The sequence below is a fragment of the Bombina bombina genome, chromosome 4 (assembly GCF_027579735.1).
Source record: "Bombina bombina isolate aBomBom1 chromosome 4, aBomBom1.pri, whole genome shotgun sequence".
Lineage (NCBI taxonomy): Eukaryota > Metazoa > Chordata > Amphibia > Anura > Bombinatoridae > Bombina > Bombina bombina.
The window spans coordinates 616906117-616924606 of record NC_069502.1 but is presented as its reverse complement, the minus strand read 5'-3'; the positions used below and the strand labels follow the sequence as shown (position 1 = coordinate 616924606).

At 38.5% G+C, this 18490-nt stretch overlaps 1 protein-coding gene across 1 annotated transcript in view; it reads right to left on the bottom strand.

Moving 5' to 3' along the window:
- Nucleotides 1–18490, bottom strand: part of PPIL4 (peptidylprolyl isomerase like 4) — a 160628-nt gene that overhangs the window by 82230 nt on the left and 59908 nt on the right. The window contains exon 10 of the mRNA XM_053710634.1: nucleotides 7683–7794. Coding sequence (XP_053566609.1) covers nucleotides 7683–7794 — 112 coding nt within the window. The remainder of the gene's footprint in view (nucleotides 1–7682; nucleotides 7795–18490) is intronic.

The window sequence follows — 18490 nt, the reverse complement described above, 5'->3', positions numbered from 1 at the left end:
AAAGGGTATCTAGAACCTTGGTAAATATTCTTGAAGCTGTAGCTAGACCAAATAGAAGAGCAACAAACTGAAAATGCTTGTCCAGAGAAACAACCCTAAGAAACTGGTAATGTTATCTGTGAATTAAACATGAATAATCTATTGTGGTGTTCAGGAGATTTGGTTTCTTGGGTATATTTAGGGACAGAAACCTGCTGCTCCATTATAGCATATGGCAAAGCAATGCAATTAAACTATAAAACCACTTTAAAAAGCTCTTGAGGAATGGAAAATCATTTATCCCCACCTAAGTAGCTTTGACAGGAACAGTTAGGGCTAAGCCGAGCTGGAAAAAAAAACAAAGAACAAGAGAAAATAACATTACCTCAGAACGAGTGCCAAACTGCTGACAGTTTAAATGAGGTTGAGCACGTCAAAAACCTGACGTGTGCATAGCCGAGAAAACGTGCACTACACCAACGGGTGGGAAAACTAAAAGGGACGTGTGCAAACCTGATAGGAAAAAACCTGGCGCAAAGAAAACCTGCAGCTTCTAAAAAGACTAAGGGATGTGCTCTAACCTGATGAGCGTAAACCCAACGTGCGAAAAAATAAATGCGCCAAAAAAACGCTGCACAAGGAAATAGTGAAAGATCTGTCCCAGGGCCATATGAAAAACATATAGTGTATAGATAAACTTTTTAAATAAAAAAAGTGCCCATAATACAGCTAAATGAGTGTCTTACATGTTTTTAAAAAATAAAAATATATTTACCAATAGACGTCTGCTAGCAATCAAGTAGCAGACAACCAAACCAGTACTGAAACATTTCAGCAGAGGTTATATAATAGTAGTGTATTGTAGATCTATAAAAGGAGGCAAAAGACAGATTACCGAGGGTTTATGAAAGATTTCCCATGAGGTGAAACAAAGAATCATAAACCATACCCCCAAATACATCCTAGCATATAGACTAAAAATCCCTTTTTCTAAAAAATCCCATGCACATCTTCATTCTTCAACCACCACCAGTGGAGGCAAAGTAAAGACTGAGGTATGTGTGAGGTGAGAGGGTTTTTAAAGAGCTCTAGGGGTTTGGGAATCTTTGCCGCCTCCTCCTAGTGGTAGAGAAGAGTATTTTGCATGAGTAATGGATCGTGGACTCTCACCACCTGTATAAAAGAAATACTAATATGGGGGGGCAAATTTTTTGCATTTCTCTGACTGAGCAGAACTCAGCCACTGTATTCTTTCAGAATTCAGGTCCACACCATACATTTTTTTAAAGTTTCCAATTTAATTATATTATCAAATTTTGTTCTTTTGGTATTCTTAGTTGAAAAACAGGTAGAAGTGTGCACATGTAGAAAGGCTTCGCAAGCCTTTTGACCCCCTACGACTGCAGGTTCTCACAAGAGAACCTGCAGTCGATATTTAACAAGCAGTGGTCATCATACCGCTGCTTCCCTAAACCTTTCGCCACCTCTAAGGTGGCAAATTTTTAATCTCCCCGGTCTAGCTCCTTCCCGCGCGTGATTGACTGTGCGCAGGCAGGGGGCGGCATTACACAAGTGCGCAAAATTGCATTCTTGTGCATTGCTGAATTCCGGCAGTGGAATTCAGCCCGCCAGAGGCGAGCGGCGGCAGACCGGGGCGCATATGTACGCCCCTGTCCGTCTCAGCTTGATAAATTGACCCCTATATGGCAGAAGGTTTGCAAGAATGCTTTTGGGCACTAGATGGTAGCATTGTTAAAATCATTCATGCAAAACTGCTGCCATATAGTGTTTCAGGCACGTGCACACCCCTACCTGCTTTTCAACTAGGCATGTTTCATTTAAAAGAGCAGACGCTCATCTTGTCCCAGTAAGTAACCAGGGGGCTGAGATATGGGCTTACTTCATCCCTCCGGCTTAGCCTTTATAACTCCCTGTAGTAACAGAGAGTTCCCGCCCCCTTGTGACGTCACTACACGTGCCTGTGGTGACATCACACTGCCTACCTGGAAGAGGCAGCAATTTCCCCTCTCCAGTGCAGTGGGTCTCCAGGATATGTATTGGAAGGGAGACCCCGGGATAACGATACATAGTCGTCGTTTGCACTTGGAAGTGGATGTGCGTGACGACAATGGATCATCATGTGCATCAAAGGGGTTAATATACAAAACAAGCACAATTAATATAATGGCAATTATATTATCACATTTTATTATTATATTAATTGTGCTTGTTTTGTATATTAATTTTACAAGTGCAAGAGACCCCTCACTTGAAAGAGCGTGACCTGTAAGATGGCAATAACTTGCTCTTGAAAGTGAAGTTTAACTTAAGGAGGAGGTGGCTCAAACATTGATCCAACCTTGCCCCCTTTTTGTGTTGGAGGAACAAGTGACCCCTCATTTGAAAGACGGGTGTCTGCCCTTTCATACGAGTGAGGTCGTAATATTTTTACAGCTAGAACCCTTATTACAAGTTGTAAGTTAAAACAAATATCACAAACTTAGGCTCCTATTACAAGTCCATGGTTAATACTCGTACTTAAATGGATAGTCTAGTCAAAATTAAACTTTTATGATTCAGATAGAGAATGCAATTTTAAACAACTTTCCAATTCACTTTTATCATAAAATTTGCTTTGTTCTCTTGGTATTCTTTGTTAGAAGCTAAACCTAGGTAGGCTCATATGCTAGTTTCTAAACCCTTGAAGGCAGTTTTTTCGCAGCTAGATGGCATAAGTTCATGTGTGCCATACAGATAACATTGTGAACACAAATAATAAGAGAGAAGCGCTCAACCTGGGAACGAACAATAGCATAATAGCTTGTTCTATGGCTAGTTACCAACCTAGAAGAAGCCTCTTTTTGCTCAACATCTGCCTTTCTCAGAGAAGAACTTTCCTGTAGCATATCAGTCTGATCCTGACTGAACAGTGCAGTCCAGCCCCAAAATACCAGGCAATCACCCCTCTGAACGAGAGAAACGGCAAAACCCCAGACGTACGTTTGGGCCTAGTGTGGGCCTCGTCAGTGAGTTGCAGCCATATCCCCACGTCTGGATTCCCACATCACACTTAAGGAGACTTCCCTAAGTCAGGTTGAGCGCTTCTCTCTTTTTATTTATGCAAATTATGACACTTAGGGAAGTCTCCCTGTGTGATGCGGTAATCTAGACGTGGACTCGTTGCTCAGTGTGCCTAGAGGGATATGGCTGCACTTCACCGACGAGGCCCACACTAGGCCGAAACGTACGTCTGGGGTTTAGCTGTTTCTCTCGTTCAGAGAGGGATTGCCTGGTATTTCGGGATGCTTTTTATAATGAGCATTAAAGATCATACAGCATTATATGTGGTATTAAAGACAGTCTCGTTCCCAACAAGTGACCACAGATCAAACTGCACACTAATTTGCAAAAGGTAGTAACTTGCATCAATCAATTTGGGATTATATTCTTATTCAGAGACAGTCTTATTGCCTAAATGAGGTAACCGTAAACCAAACAACATGCTGAGTTTTGAGCACACTACTTTGTAGGTATTATTTCACTTATCTTAGAAGCGGGTTTCAGCGTTCATATAGCGTTTAAACTTCCACTGTGCATAACCTCAGTATAACCAATCGGATGGAGGAGTGGCCCAGCTACCCACTCTTTCCTGATTGGCCAAAGACATCCAAGTCCGTTTTTGATTAGCCAACAAGCATTCACACTGAAGTAGCAAAGATATCCACGCTAGATACAATGTATCCGATCTTACCACAGATGTACCATGTAAACAGGATTACACATCCAAACACTCAGTGTATAGCGTATCTTACCACAGATGTACCGTTCCTTTTTAACTTATATCATGCTGCTCGATCCGCTCCAAATCTCCACCAGATTAATTATACATGCAGTCTGGCAGCTTCAAAGGTATGGCTCCATACAGCAATGTTTTGCTGAAAACACAGGCATAATGACAAGTCGTCAGAAGTAACAGGCTGGTCAGTCATATAACAATAGTTCCCATTTAGAAAACCTAGGAGATAGTCGACTTACTCCAAGGTATAAAGACACATAGGTGTCAAACACATAAGTGCCAACACACGTTTCACCCCCATAGGAAGTATGTGTTACAGGGGCTCATCAGGGCATGTTAGTCCTCTCAGGACCTCCTCTTTTTATAGCACCTGGCGGTGTTCAATCTAGGTAATTACTACCTCACCTCCTTGCATTCTCTTAAAGGAACAAATCAGTACATGCAATGCATGCATTGAAATCACTGCCCTTTCTTGTATTAACAAAACCAACTAGAGATATCTCATAATTTATTCACACATTATAACACATAATTCCTAGTGTATGGTGACTTTCTATCTCTTGTTTGTTAAATACCCCTACTTTATTTATACGGCACTCACCCCATCGGATGTTATACTGGTGTATCCACCACAACTTAGCATTTCAAGTTGAATATAATATTGATTTCATGTATAATGATATCGCATTACAGAAAGCTGGCAAACTTCAATTTATCATTCAGACCTACAGGGATTAAACGCTATATGAACGCTGAAATCCGCTTCTAGGATAAGTGAAATAATACCTACAAAATAGTGGGCTCAAGACTCAGCATGTTGTTTGGTTTACGGTTACCTCATTTAGGAATAAGAATATAATCCCAAATTGATTGATGCAAGTTATTAACTTATGCAAATTACAACCTAGTGTGCAGTTTGATCACTTGTTGGGAACGAGACTGTTTTTAATACCACATATCATGCTGTATGATCTATAATGCTCATTTATTGCGGTTCTCTCTGCTCTATTTCATACGCTATGATTTTATGTGTTTGTATATACATAATTTAAGATGGTTTTTGATATCAAACCATTCTCAGATAAGGTTGTAGGTTTATATACGGTACCAGTACGATACAGGCCTGTGTCATAGATAACTGAGATTAGTTCCCTTTGTGTATATGCATATATTTGTTTGTCTATAATGCTTCTGCTTTATGCAGTGCTAAAGGGCATAGATGGGCGAACACCAATTGTTGATATGTTTTGCTAGTTAATTAAAACTGTTATATATATAACTTCTTATGTGTGCTGGCCTGATTTCCCTTTCTTGCTCTTAGGGGATTATTATATGCCCTAAATTTCTTTCTTTTGAATATTATATACCTTACTGTTTGAGGGAAGTACCAAGAGGAAACAATAATAAGTGGTATATACTACTCTCTATTTTTCTATGTATGTATATTGAAAACACATTAACACATTATCTGATGTTTTACTTTGAGAATTGAATGTATTTTGGAAAATTTACACTAATTTCAAATCTGATGACTGCAACACACTCCAAAAAAGTTGAGGCAGTCGACTTTTTACCACTGCGTAACATCACCTTTTCTTTTAATAACACTTATTAAGCGTTTGGGCACTGAAGACACCAGTTGGTTTAGTTTAGCAAGCAGAATTTTCCCCCATTTATCCATTATGCATGTCTTCAGCTGCGCAACTATACGGGGCCTTCAATGCCTTATTTTGCGCTTCATAATACGCCACATATTCTCAATCAGAGACAGGTCAGGACTGCAGGCAGACCATGTTAGCACCCACACTCTCTGCTTACGCAACCATATGCTTGTGGGCAGAATGTGGTTTGGCGCCATCCTGCACAAAATGCAGGGACATCACTGAAAAAGATCACATCTGGATGGCAGCATATGTTGCTCCAAAATGTATACATATCTTTATGCATTAATGGTGCCCTCACAGATGTGCAAGTTACCCATGCTATGGGCACCGACACCCCCGATACCATGACAGACGCTGGCTTTTGGACCTGATGCTAATAACAGCTTGGATGGTCCTTTTCCTCGTTGGCCCGGAGAACACGACGGCTGTTTTTTCCAAAAATGATTTGAAATGTTGACTCGTCAGACCACAAAACACGATTCCACTGTGGTACTGTCCATCTCAGATGAGAACGAGCCCCGAGAAGTCAGTGGCGCTTCTGGACAGTGTTGATGTATGTCTTCTGCTTTGCATAGTAAAACCTTAAAAGGGACACTGTACCCAAATTTTTTCTTTTGTGATTCAAATAGAGCATGCTATTTTAAGCAACTTTCTAATTTACTCCTATAATCAAATTTTCTTAATTCTCTTGGTATCTTTATTTGAAATGCAATAATGTAAGTTTAGATGCCGGCCCATTTTTGGTGAACAACCTGGGTTGTCCTTGCTGATTGGTAGATAAATTCATCCACCAATAAAAAAAAAGCTTTCCAGAGTCTGAACCAAAAAAAAGCTTAGATGCCTTCTTTCTCAAATAAAGATAGCAAGAGAACAAAGAAAAATTGATAATAGGAGTAAATTAGAAAGTTACTTAAAATTGCATGCTCTATCTGAATCATGAAAGAAACATTTTGGGTTCAGTGTCCCTTTAACTTGCATCTGTGGATGCAGTAGCGTATAGTGTTTACTTACTAGAATTTACCAAAGTATTCCCGAGCCCATGTCAGGATATCCATCACAGACTAATGACAGTTTTTGAGACAGTGACGTCTGAGGGACTGTAGATCACGCACATTCAGAAGTGGTTTTCGGCCTTGCCCTTTACGCATAGAGATTTTATCGGATTCCTTGAATCTTTTAATTATATTGTGCACTGTAGAAGGTGAAATGCCCCAAATCTTATTGTTTTGTCTTTGGGGAATGTATTTCTCAAAGTGTTGGATTTATCGCTGACGCATCTGTTGGCAGACTGGCGAGCCTCGACTCATTCTTGCTCTTGAAGGGCTAGGACTTTTTTGGAGGCTCCTTATATACTATGATTACATGATTGCCTCACCTGTTTCACGCCACCTTCTTATTTCAACTTGTCACATCGCTATTAGTCCTAAATTGCCCCTCTCCCAACTTTTTTTGGAATGTGTTGCAGTCATCAGATTTGAAATGAGTGTATATTTTAAAAAATACATTAAATTCACAAAGTAAAGCATCAAATAATGTGTTTTCAATATAGTTCCGGGATGAATTGAATTTTCAAATGACTCTGTTTGGTTGCGTGTGAAGCAACAAGAAATCTGGCAAAAATGGTGATTTCTGTAGCAGCTGATGTATAGGGAGTTAGAGTTGGGTAGTGCTTTTAGGGTATACATTCAATTTTCACTGTAACCTGACATTTTTAAGCCTAAAAAAAGATTGACATAATTAGTGAGTCCATCAGCAAATGGTTAACTGATTAGAAATATCAAAACTATAATCTAGGGCCCAACAATGATCTAAAGCTCTGCGCGCTCTGGCAAAATTATCTGTGATGTCTCGTCAACACTGTGAAGCCCCTCAAATAATTTTATAAAGGCAAATTTTACCTTGATTACTGTTTACCTAGCTATGCAGGGATGTGGATGCAAAGAAGGGACATATATATTACAATATAATGCTCAAAAAAAGTCCTCCAAAATTTAGTGTGATTTTTCTCTGTGTCAGCGAGTTTTTGATCATCATAACCTAGAGAGAAGCTTATCTTTGTATAAAATATAAAACAGTACAATCCATGAAAAATTTATTTAAAAATACAATAGATCTACATATTTTGATTTACCAATTAATATAAAAATTATATAAAACTAGAATTGTTCCCCTAAAATTCTATAAACAATAATTGTATTTCATAATAATTTTTAGGTCAAAAGAATGGATACTGGTTACTATACCTTTTCCTTTCCATTTAATTTTGGAAACAGACTGACTGAAATCCACATGTATTCGCCGATCATCAATCAATACATTGTCCATCTTAAAGTAAGCTTTCTCACAGTCTTCTTCCTTGCATTAACAATAAAACCAAACAGCAAGGTTACTTCATAGTTCAATTTTATGTTGACGTAAGATCTAGTCACAAAAATAGATCTGTTTTATACTACACATCTATACTAGGAACATTTTCAGAGGCAGTAGTTTAAAATTACACATGACAATCTGGAAGGTATCTACATCAATAAAGAAAATAAAGGATACTTCCACAAGCAATAGAAATGATTAAGGGCTAGATTACAAGTGGTGGGCCTAATGTTAGAACGCTCGTGGGTGGGTTGTTTTGAGCGCATATTACAAGTTAAAAGTAAACATGTTCGCTTGAGCGCAATCACATTTAATGCACGTTGGGTTAGCGTGACTGAAGACCTCGCATAAAGGGTTGGAGATAAAAACATAATTTATGTAAAACTTACCTGATAAATTAATTTCTTTCATGGTGGTGAGAGTCCATGGGCTGTTACGTATGGGATATACATTACTACCAGGAGGAGGAAAAGTTTCCCAAACCTCAAAAGCCTATTAAAAAAAAAAAAAAAAACACCTCACTCATATCTCAGTATTACGAATAGCCAAATGGTGAGGTATTTAAAAGGAGTAAAAGCCAAAATGAGGAGCAGGAGAAAAAAAAAGTGCCTCAAACAAAAAATAACCCCAAATGGGTGGTCTCGTGGACTCTCGCCACCATGAAAGAAATTAATTTATCATGTAAGTTTTACATAAATTATGTTTTATTTCATATAGGTGGCGAGAGTCCACAAGCTGTTACATATGGAATATAATACACAAGACATGGTAGTCCATGAGAAACAAGAAAAGGGAGGGATCAAATAAAAACAAACAGCTTTTTTTTTGCTGATAAATTCAATCTATAGCCCAAAACATTTTATAACAAAAATTCAATATATAGAAACAATTATCATACTGAGACAACTGTCTGAAGGACCTTTCTACCAAAAGCTGCTTCTGACGAGGCAAAAACATCAAAATGGTAAAATTTAGTAAAGCTATGAAGAGAAGACCAAGTGGCCGCTTTGCAAATTTGATCAACTGAAGCCTCATTCTTGAAAGCCCAAGATGTAGCAACCAATCTAGTAGAATGAGCTGAGCAGCCTCCAAAGAAGCTTTGTGATTCACAAGTTTTAATCATGAGGCTAAATAAATAGCAGAGGCCTTCTGGCTTTTCTTAGGGCCATAAAAAAGAATAAATAGGCTAGAAGTCTATCTGAAATCCTTAGTAGCATCAACATAATATTTCAATACTCTAACATCCAAAGAATGCAAGGATTTTCAGAAGCATTTTTTGGATTAGGACACAAGCAGGGAATGAGAATATCCCTATTAATGTTGTAAGAGTTAATAACTTTAGGTAAAAATTGAAAAGAATTCCACAAAACAGCTTTATCCTGGTGAAAAAACAGATAAGGATACTCGCGAGAGAGCAGACCATTCAGAAACTCTTCTAACAGAAGAGATGGCCAAAAGGAACAACACTTTCCATGAAAGTAGTTTAATGTACAATTTATGCATAGGCTCAAAAGGAGGAGCCTGTAAAGCTTTTAACACTAGGTTAAGACTCCCAGGAGGAGAAATAGGCCTAATAACAGATTTAATCCGGATTAAAGCCTGAACAAAACGATGAACATCAGGAAGATTAGAAATTTTCTTATGAAACAATACAGAAAGGGCAGAGATTTGGCCTCTCAAAGAACTGGCAGATAAAACTTTATCAAAACCATTCTGTAGAAATGGAAGAATCCTAGGAATTCTAAAATAATGCCAGGAATAATCATGGGTAGTACACCACGAAATTTAAGTTTTCCAAACTTTGTGATAGATCTTCCTAGAAACAGGCTTGCGTGCCTGAATCAGTCTTAATCACAGAGTCAGAGAATCCTCTATGACTGAGAACTAAGCATTCAATTTCAATGCCATTAAGTTTAGAGACTTTAGATCTGGATGTAAGAAAGGACCTTGAGAAAGATGGTCTTTGGCCCAGAGAACACAACGGAATCGTCGGACCACAAAACACGATTCCACTGTCCATCTCAGATGAGTTTGAGCACAGAGAAGTCAGCGGTGCTTCTGGACAGTGTTGATGTATAGCTTCTGCTTTACATAGTAAAGCCTTGACTTGCATCTGTGGATGCAGCGGTGAATGACAAAGTTTTACTAAAGTATTCCCAAGCCCATGTCAGGATATCCATTACAGACTCATGACGGTTTTTGAGACAGTGACGTTTGAGGAATCGGAGATCACGCACATTCAAAAGTGGTTTTCCTTTCCCTTTACTCACTGAAATTTGACCGGATTCCTTGAATCTTTTAATTATATTGTGCACTGTAGAAGGTGAAATGCCCAAAATCCTATCGATTTGTCTTTGGGGAATGTTGTTCTCAAAGTGTTGGATTATTCACCGACGCATCTGTTGGCAGATTGGCGAGCCTCGACCCATCATTGCTCTTGAAGGTCTAGGCCTTTTTATGGAGGCTCCTTATATACTATGATTACATGATTGCCTCACCTGTTTCACATAGCTATTAGTCCTAAATTGCCTCTGTCCCAACCTTTTTTGATCGTGTTGCAGTCATCAGATTTGAAATGAGTGTATATTTTTAAAAATACATTAAATTCTCAAAGTAAAACATCAAATATTTGTTAACATTGTGTTTTCAATATAGTACAGGGTGATATTGAATTTTCAAATGTATTTTTGCATTTTTCACACTGTCCAGAATTGGGGATGTATGTATGTATGTATATATATATATATATATATATATATATATATATATATATATATATATATATATATATATATATATATATATATATATATATATATACATACATACACACTGACACCTGTATATCTATTCCTATAGATATATAGGTATATATTTTACATTAAATGAACAAAGAAAAAGTTAAGACAGAGAAAATGTACTTGTAATGGGTCCAAGTAGTAATGTAATTGATGGCCCAAACAAAGTTAGTTTTGCAAAAGTAAATGCCAAATGGCAAGTGGAGGAGCCTTTAGCCGGATTTAGTAATTAGTGTAAAGTTACTGTTGCATTAAATGTAGTGACCGGCACTCATTGCAATACGTTCAACTTGGCTTACCCGGTCCGGTCCTGATATCCCCCTCGTAAACCGCCAAGACTTGGGCGTGTATATGCTTACTGCTTCCAGGGACTGACCACTCTATGGAACACGGCCTGAAAGCTCTTTGAACCAGACGTCTGCAGGAAGACCGACCGGATCACACCGGGTCCTCTAATCAGCCTTTGACCTCTCCAGGCAGCTCACTCCGCTGTCCGTATGTGCAGAGACGCACCGGTGGCTGTAGACGGTTCCCAATAACGCCAAGACGTGGGCGTATCTTGATCCCGCTGCAACTCGCCAATCGATGGGTCTGTTTGAGGAGGCCTGTCCCAGGATCCAATCAGTATCAGCTTTGGGGAAGGCTTGTCCCAGGCTCCAATCCAGATCAATCTTCTCCGGTAAGAAAGGCTCAACTCCAGGCAGGGGTGGATGGCTCAAATTGCTGGACAATTATCAGGAATAGAAAATTAATATATATTGATTGGAGTAGCTGTGTTAGTCCAGAGATTTAGATATCAAAATAACAAGAGTATTGCATTGAGCAATGATACTTTTTTTTATTGGACTAACTATACATTTATCTTCCGAAAGCTTTTCAACTTATAAATGTATAGTTAGTCCAATAAAAAAAGTATCATTGCTCAATGCAATACTCTTGTTATTTTGATATATATATATATATATATATATATATATATATATATATATATATATATATATATATATAGTATATCTCAATATATCAATATCAGTCTATGTTAATAAAACAAGATTTAGCAGCTGTGGCCCCTCATATATCATATAAATTAAAAGGACAGTCTACACAAGAAATGTTATTGTTTAAAGAGATAGATATTGCCTTTACTACCCATTCCCCAGATTTGCACAACCAGCATTGTTATATTAATATACTTTATAACATTTAAACCTCTAAATTTCTGCCTGTTTCTAAGCCACTAAAGACAGACTCTTACCACATGCTTTTTAATTAGCTTTTCACTACAGGGAAGTGCTAGTTCCCCTATAGATAACATTGTGCTAACGCCCGTGGTTTGTGGCAGACACTGCACTAATTGGATAAAACGCAAGTCAATAGATAATAAATAAAATGTCATGTGATCAGGGGGCTGTCAGAAGATGCTTAGATACAAGGTAATCACAGAGGTAAAAAGTATATTCATATAACTGTGTTGGTTGTGCAAAACTGAGGAATGGGTAATAAAGGGATTATCTATTTTTTTAAACAATACATTTTTTGGCGTAGACTGTCCCTTTAAAACATACATTTTATGCATCAAGTGCTATTCTAAAAAATGTAAACACCAATCGTACATTACTCATGCCTAAGCAGGTAGTGCCTGGGGGATAAACGGATCTAAACTTCTACAATGTATACAAAGAGCCTCGCAAGTCATTGGGGCCCATTTATCAAGCTCCGAACGGAGCTTGTGGGCCCGTGTTTCTGGAGAGTCTTCAGACTCACCAGAAACACCAGTTATAAAGCAGCGGTCTAAAGACCGCTGCTCCATAACCCTGTCCGCCTGCTCTGATGAGGCGGACAGGAATCGCTGCAAATCAACCCAATCGAGTTGATTGACACCTCCCTGCTGGCGGTCGATTGGCCTCGAGTCAGCAGGGGGCGGCGTTGCACCAGCAGCTCTTTAAATGCGGAGAGCGTATTGCTCTCCGCATTCAGCGAGGTCTTGCGGAACTGATCCGCACTGTCGGATCAGGTCCGCAAGACCTTTAATAAATAGGCCCCATTATCTGCTCATATTCTAGATGGTTCATGAATGTTAACCTTGTATCATCATGCATGTATTACTGCGGATGGGCTGTGTCATAAGATTGACTATCACCTTCTCAACTCTATGAACACTGTTAGTACATTTCAGTCATGTATACTTAATTACATACAGGTTTCTGTGCTTTATACTTTCACCTGGTGGATAAAAAAAAAACAGTCTGTACAATAGTGACATCATGTGGTTAAAGTGTGGTACTACAATTTATCCATCTTTTCATTTGTCTTATTAATGCAGACTGCTCATAAACAAACTTTTTTTTATATAAAAATATCTAAAGAAAAAAAAGAAAAATATAAAAACCCATATATACAGTTAAAAAGGAGAACATTTCACAATACATCTGATATATCAGATTATAAAAACCGGTTTTTGCTTTTCTTGTGAGATTCCTTATCTTTTTTACTATTAGGATAAGATTTTTTCTTTGAATTTTTTACAATTTAAAGGGGCAGTCTACACCAGATTTTTTTTATTGTTTAAAAAGATAGATAATCCCTTTATTACCCATTCCCCAGTTCTGCACAACAAACACAGTTAAATTAATACACTTTTTACCTCTGTGATTACCTTGTTTTTACGCCTCTGTAGACTGCCCCCTTATCTCAGTTCTTTTGATAGGCATGCATTTTAGCCAATAAGTGCTGCCTCTTTAATAAATCCACAGGAGTGAGCACAATGTTATCTATATGACACACATAAACTAGCAGTGTCTGTCAAAATACACTGAGATAAGAGGCAGTTCAACTGCTTAGAAATTAGCATATGAGTCTACCTAGGTTTAGCTTTCCACAAAGAATACCAAGAGAGCAAAGCAAATTTGATGATAAAAGTAAATTGGAAAGTTGTTTAAAATTGCATGCCCTATATTTAATTTTGCCTAGACTGTCCCTTTAATATGGATAATGACCAAAATGACATTGCCAAAGGATTTGGACAATCTTCAAAAGCAGCATCTTCTAAAACTTTATCACACAAATTTAGATATCAAAGTAATAAGAGACTGCAATTACCCTAGAAATTTCAAATCTGTTGAAAACAGGGAACCCACATGTAGAAAACAAGGCCTTTCAAAAAAAAACAACCAAATTTCATAACTATCCTCAAAGGGAATATAAATCATATGACTGAAGTAGAAATTGCCAGTCACCTAGGCAAAGATTCCCCAAAGCTCTACAATAAATGCTGATAAAGGGGACATTTTTAAAACTAAGAAAACTAAAGAAAACTAGGTAAAGTAAGTCCTGGCGAGGCCTATTCCTAGAAAAGAAAATTCCAATATGGCCTCAGGAATAGGAAATGTCACTAAAGGTGTAATAAAAAAAAAAAGAAATCAAAATATATTTTTTTTTTTTTATATAGTCAGATAAGGGTCTTGGACACCTAAAATCTCTCTTAGTCCAGGAAATTAATGTATTCCATATCTTAATCAGGATTAGATTCCCTACCATCAGAAATGATCTCGCCTTCAGAAGACAATTGAAGAAGATAATGCTGAACTAGAGTAGGTATAGCCTTCCTAACTGCACGCAGTTGAAGAGTGCAGAAAATCCTGAATCCTGGAGCAGAACTCCTTTGTATGGAGAACAGAATCCTTTAAAGGAAAAAGATAGCATTGGTCACAGAATACACTAAATCAACCTTTTTATCAATGGTAGCAGAGCTAACACTGAGCTATACAGCTTTTTTTTGTTGCTTTTTTTTTTAAAGGCAAAGATAGGTTGCTAAATTTACATAAAAGCTCACAAAAATGAATCTCTGTAAAGATCAGAAAGGAGAATACTACCCACTGAGTAACACCCCCCCACTCCTGGAATAGTGTTCTTACCCCCTCCTGATATTATCACTGGAGAATCCACAGCAGCACATCTGGAGAGATTAATGGAAGCCAGCAAAATGAGGGAGGAGAACACAAGCGTGCGAAGCACCAAGCAAAGCAGGAGAACAGTTAATCTCATTATTATAAACCAACAAACCCACGCTGCATGGTCCTAGTGCAGGACAACCATCACGCTCCTGAAGCTTCATATGCGCTGATCAAGAGTGGAGAAGTGCAAAGGAGACAGCCGCATAATATAAGTGAAAAACACAGTTCCTGCCCAAAAGAGGCATAACTCACTTAAAGAGGGCACAACCAAAAATACAAAAGTACACTGAGCAACCCAAATGCTCTCAATAAGGTCCACCCATACACCTGTGTGCAGTCCTCTGGCTTAAATGTACACATATAATATGTACCTACTGATGGCATGTGGGTTGTGTGAGTGATAAGATACTTACCCCTGCAGGACACCCACTCCACTTTACCAGTGGATATAGTACAGAGCCCATCCAATACTGTACTAAACATTAGAGCATATACTGAAGGACAACATCAACATGACCAAACAGAGGAGGCTAAAGGACCAGTCCCAGCGACACCTGTGGCAGAATGTGACCACAACTCCTGCAGGAAATTTACATTGCACAGCCAAGTGATCACCTATGCCCCTCTCTTCAAAGATTCACCTGATCCTGGCAAAGCAAAGAAAAAGAGTGGGATATCAGAAAGATGACAGGGTTTAAAAGCTTGTGCAAGGTTGGCTATATTTGCCTCCTCCTGGTGGCCAGCAGTTGAATTCCCAGGAGTAATGGCTGGCTCATGGACTCTCACCACCTTATGAAATAAAAAGTGGAGTTTTAAACTATGCTTTTATATTCATATCTATATCAATAGCTATATATATATTGATATATAGGAAGGGGTGAATGGCCCGAAAGGTCATAGAATAAAGGATGCTGTGATTAAAATCCAGAGAGAGTGACAATTGGATTTCCAATTGTGCTTTCCACAAACAATACTATGCAGACCTGACAAATTGTGTGTATCAAATTTGTCCCTAATACAGCATTAATTGAACAGTAAATTATATTCAGAATCATAGGGCTGCCTGCAAAATAATTATTGCGAATATGTTCCTGTATGCATCATCAGAACTACCATGTTTCATACTAATGTGCAGAATTAAAGTATTTTGATGTTTTTAATCGCAGGTCCTCAGATTAGCAAATAAAGTCTTAAGACCCGGTGAGTGCCTTCCTCTACATGGATTGTATGTATATACTGTATATGTGTTTTTCTTTTTTTCAATGTTTTTCTTCTTTAGATTTATTTCTACAGATTTATTTTCCTATACATTTGTTGTACATTGTAGAGAAAACTGTGGGTTATTAAAGTCTAGTTGGTATTTTTATTACATAAAAACAGAAGAGACAGTGCCATTTCAATTCATTTGTGTGGTTAAAAATATACCAATTTGCTCATTACCTTATTTTTATATTAAATGTATATACAAAAGGGCAGAATAGTATTTATGCAACTATAAATAGTGTGAAGCAATTCCTTTGGATCAGCCCATATCAAAGGGCATAGCCCGAAACGAGCATCACCTGTGACGTCAGACACCAATCTGTAAGGTGCACAGTGGAGACCATTGGCCTTGGACATTATAAAACTACGAGGTGGCTGCATTTAGCCACCAATCAGAAAGCGCTACCTAGGTGCTGAACCAAAGATGGGCTGGCTCATAAGCTTACATTACTGCTTTTTCAAATAAAGATACCAAGAGAACGAAGAAAAATGTATAATAGGAGTAAATTAGAAAGTTGCTTAAAACTGCATGCTCTATCTGAATCATATGGAAAAAAATTGGGCTTGGTATCCCTTTAAGATAGAAACGGCAATTTCAGCATTTCTTTGAAGCACGGTCTAAAAGGACTTGGGGATACCGAAAAAGTTTCATAGTGTGTGCACCCATCTAGACATGTTGTTAATTTATACTGTTACAACGTTTATTCCATTATGATCTGCTATTTTTAATTTATGTTCTAGAACGTATTTACAGATTGGCTCTGGGTTTTTAAGTAAACTGGGGATGCCCAGCCCTGGGGATATTTTATCTTTTCCAGAGTTATGCTGATGTTGCTTAATAAATTATAAGAATCTAGCACATTAGCGTTGATCTTTCATAGTGTGTGGCAATATGAATTGAATAATAAGTTATTATATATTTCCCTTGGCTAAAGAGGATTTAGTCCCAAGCAATAATTCAATATTATCTACCTTATAATATATGAATATGGTGATGCTGCAGTGAACATTACGCTACTGTCAGAGAACACTCAAATCCCACAGTGAAGTGTACTTAAAAAGTCACTTTGTGAGACAACCTTCAAACAAACATTTGATCCCTTTAAAACATTTCCCCTGCACTTTCAATAGCGATGCAACATAGCATTATTATGATGATCCTTTTTACATTGGGTTCTAAATGGGGTTCTGGATGAGAAGGAGAGACACACACAGTACAATAAAATGCTAAAAAAATAAAAATATGACTTCTCTCCACGTTTTTGATCTTCAGGCCCAAAGTATGCTTATTGCAGTGATAAAGAAAAGTAGTAATTCTATTCAAACCTATATAGATGTATTATTATTATTATCAGGTATTTGTAGAGCGCCAACAGATTCTGCAGCGCTATAAACATAGCCGGTATACAAGGAAACATTTATAGGGGGTCAAATGGGTAGAGGTCAATGCCGAGAGTTGCACTGTTGTAATCGGCTCTTATGCAGGTGATCTACAAACAGCTGGGCTCATAGGCTTACATGCCAAGGGGTTCAAGGGGACAGCAGTGGAGTTAGGAAAGGTTAGTGTAGGTTGTATGCATCCCTGAATAGTACAGTCTTTAGGGAGCGCTTGAAGCTTTCAAAACTAGGGGAGAGTCTTGTGGAGCGAGGCAGAGAGTTCCACAAGATGGGAGCCAGTCTGGAGAAGTCTTGTAAAAGGGAATGTGAGGAGGTAACAAGAGAGGAGGAGAGTAGGAGATCATGGGCAGAGCGAAGGGGTCAGGAGGGAGAGTATCTGGAGACAAGGTCTGAGATGTAGGGGGGGTGCAGTGCAGTTGAGGGCTTTGTATGTCAGAGTGCGAAATTTTTGTTTAAGCCTGGAGGCAAGATGAAGCCAGTGAAGGGATTGGCAGAGAGGTGCAGCAGATGAAGAGCAACGTGTAAGGAAGATGAGCCTGGCAGAGACATTCATTATGGATTGTAAAGGAGCTTGGCGGCAGCTAGGGAGACCAGAGAGGATGGAGTTGCAGTAATCAAGGTGGGAAAGGATGAGAGAGTGGATTAGAATCTTAGTTGTGTCTTGTGAAAGGAAATGTCTAATTTTAGAGATGTTTTAAAGGTGGAAGCGGCAGGCTTTAGCCAAGGACTGAATATGAGGAGTGAAAGAAAGATCTGAGTTAAGTGTGACGCCAAGACATCGAGCATGTGGGGAAGGGGTAATGATGGAGTTAGACAGTTATAGAGAATTTGGGGGTGGAGATTTTTGAAGAAGGGGGGGAAATAAAAAGCTCAGTTTTAGAGAGATTTAGCTTAAGGTAGTCAGAGGACATCCAAGATGAGATATGAGAAAGACAGTTAGTGACACGGCTTTGCAAGGAAGAAGATAGGTCTGGTGCAGAGAGGTAGATTTGGGTGTCATCGGCATACAAATGGTATTGAAACCCATGGGACTTTATTAAGGAACCTAAAGATGATGTGTAGATTGAGAAGAGAAGGGGACCAAGGACAGAGCCTTGCGGTACCCCGACAGAAAGTGTTAACGGGGCAGAGGATGCCCCTGAGAAGGCTACACTAAAGGTACGGTTAGATAGATAGAAAGAGAACCACGAGAGAACTGTGTCGTAAATGCCGAAGAACTGGAGGGTTTGGAGCAAAAGAGGGTGGTCGACAGAATCAAAGGCTGCAGAC